This window comes from Bactrocera tryoni, chromosome 3 (genome assembly GCF_016617805.1).
Source record: "Bactrocera tryoni isolate S06 chromosome 3, CSIRO_BtryS06_freeze2, whole genome shotgun sequence".
NCBI classification, from domain to species: Eukaryota; Metazoa; Arthropoda; class Insecta; order Diptera; family Tephritidae; genus Bactrocera; species Bactrocera tryoni.
In genome coordinates this window covers 85,683,850-85,691,236 of record NC_052501.1, presented here as the reverse complement: position 1 = coordinate 85,691,236, position 7,387 = coordinate 85,683,850, and the positions used below count along the sequence as shown (strand labels likewise).

Here is a 7,387-nt window from a genome sequence, read left to right as displayed (position 1 = left end):
TATGATTTACACATTCAGTTGATATCTTAAGTGTGCCTGCTCTCTCGAACAACTTCACTTAAGAGTCATCGAAAAATAGTTTGTGGACTTTTTTGATGATTTCGTTGGTAACAATCTTTTTTGGGCGTCCACTGACCACATACCAATCCTTGATGGCTAATTTTCCAGATGTTGCGTCCAGAAGCTCACCATCAAGCCATATTTCAGACAGCTGTCAAATTTATACTAAGGCATTTTGAAGGTTATGGCTAACTAAAAATCAAGCCAGGACTTTTCAGTTGACGCGTTATATAATGTTACTACTAATATCCAACTGGCGAAGGTTGTGAGAAGTATCAACTGTCACCTTTTCCTTAACTTTTCTCGGGTTCGAAAATTTATGAATATTGCCTTGCCAAGTCATAAAAAGACAAATTAATTTTTATAACGGGTCTTATTTTATTTTTTTTTTCTGTACTAGAAAACTTCAAACACCTTTTCTAATCGTGCATATACCGAAGTTCCATATGCCAGTAAAGAGGAATAATAAAAATTAGTTAGTGTAAACTAGTGTAATAAATATGAACCGTACGTTTGAATTAGAAAATCACCCATTATAACAGTATATTCCATACAATAAGACAGAATTGAAGTCCTTAAACAAAACATTAAATAATTAAGTAAGAAAATTAAGTTTATGTACAACAACACTCATGTTAAACTAGCGCTAATACAAAAGTAAAAAAATGACAAACTTTTTGAGTTAATTCCACTACATTTCGCTAAAGCCAACATAAAACTAATGTCTCTTATCTGTGGTTTCATTTCGGTTGATACTCGAACTTTATAGTTTCGCCTTAACTAATGAACTCGACTCAACGGTGGTTTGATGCAGCGACGCTTCTACGCCACTCTTTTTGGTCAGCAAATTTCCTGCGGCGAAAATATTTTTCGGGTCGAGTTGTCTTTTCGCCGCCAGGTACAGTGCACTGCCGGATTTGGAAACGGTATTCTCATACCATTGGCTGCGTATTTTACCAACGCCGTGATGATGCGACAGCGAGCCGCCCGAGGCGAGTATCTCGTCGCGTGCACCCGTCTCAATCTGCTCGAATGTGGCGACAGGATCGGCAATGCCGGTGTGCCTAAAGCCGAAGTAGAAGTAAACGCAAGCGCCGGCGTCGTAGGTCTGCGTTACGCGACAGGAAATGATGAAGTTCTTAATGCTACGCTTGTGACATTCCTGAAATACAGAGATAGTTAACGGCTTTCGATAATTGAATCAACATTTTGAAAGTAGAGGTAAAACAGGAAATTGCCACGCTGTGTATTATCTATGTACACAAAACGGCAAAATTGCTTACACAAATGGCAAAGAACTCACCGCTTCCACACGGCGTTTCACATTCCGACACAGCGAACTGCAGCGGTCCCATGGCACAGATGTCTCAAAGGACTCCGCAACGATCTCTTGGTTTAATGCGAAATCCTGCAGCGGAGTAGAAATAAATATTATTACATATACCATTGGATTTCTTTTGTGTCTCGAACTCACCCTTATGTACGCTATGACGAATGTTAGTATGTAGCCACGTTCGCCATTATCACCACCTGCCGGAAATCCTTTAAACTGCTTAGCAATCTGATAAATGAGCGCCTCCTCTCGTCGCACATCTTCCTCATTGCCCTCAAATAGCAAAGTTGCCGCACACATTTTCGTTAAATCCAAACCCTTCCAAGCCGTGATGTAGGTTTTCTTCAATGAATCCAGCAAACCAGCCAACCAGCCTCGCACTGGCTTCAGTGTTTGTCCCATAACGAATTGTTCGTTATCCACTAACCGCACCGACGCCGGTTGGCAGCGGCGACGCGCAACTTCCCGCATAAATTGTACGCCGCTCTCGAAATCGGGGAAAACCAGCGAGCCATAACGTTTCACGGCGGGCAGTGGACGCACTTTCAGCACCACCTCAGTCACAACGCCAAGTGTGCCCTCGGAGCCCATTATCACATGGTTGAAGTCCGGACCACACGAAACACGCGGCGCCATACACTCACGCTCCAGCACCTCTCCAGACGCGGTAACCAAACGGACACGCACCACCAAATCCTCTATATTGCCGTAGACGTTCTTCTTCATGCCAGAGGCGCGTGTCGCCACCCAACCACCGAGTGTGGAAAACTCATAACTGTCCGGTTCATGACCCACAGTCAAACCGAGTTTTTGCAATTCGCGCTCCAAATCCTGTCCCACAATGCCCGCCTCAAAGCACACAGTCAAATTGGCTTTATTCAGCCACAGCATACGATTCATCTGTGACGTATCCAACACGCAGATCATACGTTGCTCTACTTGCGGACAAGTAATTGAGCCAGACACAGAGGTGCCACCGCCATACGGTATAACCACAACATTATGTCTATTGGCGAGCGCCACAAGCCGCACCACATCCTCGTGACTGTGCGGCCAGACGACTATGTCGGGAATACGCTTGAATTCATTGCGCCAAAGATAGTAGATATCGTGCAGCGTCTGACCGTGACAGCGTATGAGACGGTCCTCGCCAGACTGCGAGCTCGTCAGCTTAGTTGCTTCGAGTTCACGCAGGAAGGGCGCATTCACGGTGGGTGCCGGAAACTCGGTAGGCATTTTCGGAGAGGGTAAATTCTTCTCGATACGCAAATTGAATTTACTGTAAACCCATTCGGTGAAGTAGGGCAACATGCAGCCTTCAAGTGGATACCTGTGGAAAAGACGAAAAGCTGCAGTTTCCATACACTGATACGATAGTTTTCTTGGTTGTATATATGTAAGTGAGTACTTTGTTGTCAGCGTGAAGAATTAGAGTACTTCTTAGCTGCATCTACGCAGGTTCAATGACTCATTCAGACGCGCTAAATTAGCGAAGTCACAGGAAGTATCCAATATCGCCGCCAAACTGACTCGCTGATAATTGTAGCCACCAAACTCTGGCTAATACCAGTTTCAGCATAAATAACACACTCGCCTACATACATACAAACAATAAAGTCATTATGTAGCCTAAATAAAGCAAACGTCAGAAACAAACGTGTCTACACAAGCGCGTAAACAAACAAGAAGACGAGCTTCATTACATACTTGTCACCCTTGAAGCCGATGATGCCATTGTCCACATAGAACTGTGAGTCTTTGTAGCCCCAGCCGTACCACTTCAGCACGTCCTGACTGCAGCCGCACGGAAACGATAGAGATTTGTGCTTTTAATACAAATTTTCGTTAAACTTGCTTGAGTACTCACCGTCGCAGCGGATACACACCCTGCACTTGCCGCGAGAAGCGCTTATCCAGCAGCACAGTGGCGGGCGCAGCGACCGGCTCTTTGGCGTCGGCCAGCTTGCTGCTGCAGTTGTTGCTTCTGCATTCGCCGACACTGTGGCTCCCGCAGCTGGGGGCTTGAGGCAGCGCGTTGAAGCGTATATTTGCTGTCTCCATGCTTAATAATAACGCAGTTTTTGGTTTAGTTTTTGGAAATTTCACAAACAAATTGCAATTGACTTGTGTTGACGTGCGTCTCTCTTAGTGTATATGTGTGTGTATGTGTGAAGTATATATTTTTAAATAGCTCCGCCGCCTTGCGCGCACTTTTTCCGTGTCTTGCTCACGCACAAAAATCGATTTTTTTCAATCCGTCGCCAAACAAACTTTCAGCCTGCGTATCTCACGTGTTTTTTTCCTGCTTTTAGTTGTATTATTTATTAATAAATTATTTTTATTAGTATTTGTTTTAGTAAGCGCTTATTTCTCTGCAATTTTCATTCAACTTATGCACTTTGTTTTCGAAGGTATTTTTCCCTAAGTTCGCCAGCCATTCAGTTATGCTGTTAAGCACACACGTTGTCGCCTGCCGTTCAACTAACTAAACTCTAGTAGTGAGTAGCATTTCAGGGGTGTGCAGCGCTTTCGTGGGCAAAGCGTCAAAGGGAGGCATTTTCCTGTCATATATAATGTGCACGCTTTGAGTGATTCCAAGCATTGCCGGCACTCAGTGAGTACGCCTAAAAGCCTAAAAGCGCTCAAGTAGAGCGTCGCCTGCTTTGAAATGCGTGAGAGCGAAGGCGTATGGCTAAATGGTTCCTAATGTAAATTGAAATTCTACTCTTGTTTAATTTTTTTGCACAGCTGTGTGGCCCAGTTTCGCACCACAATATATCGCACAGTAGTTGTTGTATGTAAATACTGATATATATGTATGTTTGTATGTATTATACATAATGTATGTATATTGAAATGTTTATATATTTCAGGTCAGAAGCCAAGCCAACGCGTGTGTGGTTAAATGCTGCTTGTATTTTTTTAATTTTTTTTAAACAACTTATCTTTTTTTAATTTAATAAATTGGAAAGAAAGAGCTTTAGCAGCTTGAACCGATAATGGAAGATTGTTTCGTTAGAAATCTAGAGAGTTTATTGAGTCCAAAATTTACAAAATGCATAGTAGACAGTTAAAAAATGGTTTATGCGTTGCTTATATCATTAAAGTCATTCATATTATCCGCCTATCCACCTATTTTCATACACTTATCAAACCTACATTGGCTCAAAGTCCACCAGCCTTTCAGTATGCATATCACTTTTCAATTTAAAAGGCGTTCAAGTAAAATGTAATCGTTCGATTAGCTTATTATGATAATTAAAAATATATAACAAACTAAAAAAAATAAAAAGGCAATTGCGATAAACTCATGGTCCATTTTGTCACGTTTTTTCTACAAACTCGTATGCGCGCATTGACAAACTTGATTACAGTTAGGAATGCGTAAAAATAATATAAAAAAATTATAATTATGCGTCTACTCACTAGCACTAAACTACATACATATGTATATTCTATTCCTGCTTGCTGAACACACGGCATGATGTGTTTATGTGATATCACCTTTATGAGCCTTCAAGTCGTGCATCAAAAATTTTTATGCGAGAAATGGATAATGTTAAAATCAACAGGTCATAAAAGTATAAACATGAACGAATAAAGTTTAAGTGCAAGGTGTGAGCATTCCGAAATTAAAAAAAATGCCTACATTTTTCTTAGACGACTATGCACATTAGAGCGGGTTGATTTACAAGGAGCCATAAAAAAATGGATAAATCGCGCTTTGGAGATATTTTCTACAAAACATTCAAAACAACTTTGCCTTAGAGATTTTGGGTCTAAAAGGGGTTTCGAGCCAGCGATTTTTTGGCGTCTTTTTTAGGATTTTCCGAGATAGCCGAATAAAACTAAATACGTAGGCGCATTTTGTTATTCTCTTGCTCATTTGTCGAAATCGGTAAGATCGTATAACCACAGCACATTCCCCGGAATAGCCTTGAGACTCGATGAGCATGCTGCTTGGATCTTCTTTCATCGGCCTTTTCAGGCAAGGAAACAAAACCGGTTTTAGACCCACAGTCCCTCATGCAAAGTCGTTCAGAATGATCCGTAGCATATATGCCGCATTCCGAAACTTATAGAAACAAAATCGGCCCTCTCTAATGTACATGGCTACATATACAATAGACGTGTAATTGACTTGGCGGGTAAATATGACGCATACTATTTCATAGAATTCCATACACACTGCCAACCACATTTATATTAATACTTAAAAATGTATATTACTGCGCCCCCTCCCAGAAATGACAACACACCATGTGCACGCTGCTGATAAAAATCAAGCGTACGGCTGCTTGGCTGCGAAAGTGGCGCAATTTCTGTATGACTAAACGCACTCTCGCAGTGAAGACGCTCCAAAGCTCACTCCTTTCACGCGGGGGTGGAAAATGAGTGCAAAAGCTGGCATTTACCGGCTAGTTGAAAGTGTACGAAATGTTAGTGGAAAATATGCGCAGAAAATGAACTTATTTGAAGAGTACTACACCCGCTTACGCTCTGCTAGAAATAACTCAAGAGAAAAGCTAAAAACATGCTATCGCAAAGTATTCTATTAAAAAAAAAAACTGGAGCCCATAAAGCACTGTTATCGCAACGTTGGGTTTAGATAAGAACGAGTTGTTAGTGTGGGGAACCTTACAAGTTAAGCAGGTGTTGTCTTCAAAGGCATTAAAACATAATATAATCTTGCGCTTTGGCCTAATTTCTTTACGATAAATAGGGTATTTTACGGCGGTCCAAAGTAATTACAGATAAAGCAAGTTTTAGGGTACTTTTTTTTATTGTTGTTTAAACTAATTACTGTAGTTGTTGTGGAAGTAAAGGGTGTCACAAAATGAACGTAAGATTTAAATTTGTCAACATTTATGTATGTAGTAAGGTTTTCACAAGCCTAAAAAAATCGAGGGCTAACAGTTTAGGCTTAGAAAAAATGGAGCTTTACACAATGAAACAAGGTGACTTCATTGCACAATACTTCAAAAATAATGAAAGCTTGGCGGCCGCAGCGCGAAAATTTCACACAAAATGTGGTCAACTGTGAAGAGTTTATTTGAAATCGCGGCAAATTTAAATCTTGCGTTCATTTCGGGACACCCTGTATTTTTTTTAAATATTGGATTTTTTTATAGAAAATATAGAAACTTTTAATTTTCAAATATGTATATAAAACTTTGAAAAAACTTTTTTATTCCCCAAAATTCAATTCGGCATTTATTTTGGGACACCCTGTATTTTTTAATTTTGTAAGGTTCATCTAATTTTGAATATATTTTTATTTGAACATTTTTTTTATTCCTCAAAAATTCAATGCGGCATAAATGACTCCTTCAATTAAGGCACAACGTATAGTCAAATATTGTTTTAAGTTATGTACGTAGCACTGTTATTATTATTTTATGCTGCCTTACTATTTTACTATGCACTTAAAGCACTACACATGTAATTTCCATTATCACACTTGCTTTATTATTAGTTCGTCCTCACAGCTGGCGCCTTCACACAGTTAATAATAATGCACAAGCAATGCCGACACAAACTGAAAGAATTTCACTTGTTAGGGGTCACAAAGAGCCCACGTAACCTTACAACTGAGTCTTGAGTTTATGAATTACATATATCTACATATACAGCCTGACTCACGAGGGTTCCCGCGACTGCTGCTTTTCTTAAGCCAATGCAAGCGCTGCACTAAAAATTCTTTCAAAATTCACTTTAGAATTTAGCGTATACAAATGTATGTACATATGTACATATGTATACAAACTACGTGAAGCACAAAAATGCATGCGTTCTTTTGAAACACACTTTGTCGCGTCAAATTCAAATGCCTCCTTGGAATACGCGCCCTTCGCCATGTAAATCGCAACTGGCAGCCAGCAATCTGCGACTTTATCAGTTTCAACGCCCGCCAATGTTGTGTGAATGCTGATGAAACCAACCACATACATACATACATATAACATTGTGTGTTTGTAATTGTTATTGTAGTTG

The 7,387-nt window shown here is 40.4% G+C and overlaps 1 protein-coding gene across 2 annotated transcripts; it reads right to left on the bottom strand.

The window, feature by feature from the left end:
* Window positions 1–414: 414 nt before the first annotated feature.
* LOC120771366 (alkyldihydroxyacetonephosphate synthase) lies at window positions 415–7,144 on the bottom strand. 2 transcript variants are annotated; one of them, XM_040099325.1, is made up of 6 exons: window positions 7,037–7,144; window positions 3,261–3,698; window positions 3,101–3,187; window positions 1,535–2,723; window positions 1,364–1,468; window positions 415–1,222 (listed from the first exon to the last, which is right to left on the bottom strand). In XM_040099325.1, the coding sequence occupies exons 2-6, from the start codon at window positions 3,452–3,454 to the stop codon at window positions 824–826; spliced, it is 1,974 nt and encodes a 657-aa protein (XP_039955259.1). In that variant the 5' UTR covers window positions 3,455–3,698; window positions 7,037–7,144; the 3' UTR covers window positions 415–823. The 2 variants fall into 2 exon arrangements, with proteins under 2 accessions (XP_039955259.1, XP_039955260.1); XM_040099326.1 differs by having other exon boundaries at window positions 3,261–3,695.
* Window positions 7,145–7,387: the final 243 nt, after the last annotated feature.

Bases quoted from the DNA above. Each gene is read 5' to 3' on its own strand.
- LOC120771366 (XM_040099325.1), bottom strand. From the start codon at position 3,454: ATGGAGACAGCAAATATACGCTTCAACGCGCTGCCTCAAGCCCCCAGC. The intron at 3,188-3,260 runs GTGAGTACTCAA...GTGCGGCTGCAG, and splicing joins GGTGTGTATCCGCTGCGACG to TCAGGACGTGCTGAAGTGGT. The intron at 1,469-1,534 runs GTGAGTTCGAGA...ACTCCGCTGCAG, and splicing joins TCGTCATAGCGTACATAAGG to GATTTCGCATTAAACCAAGA.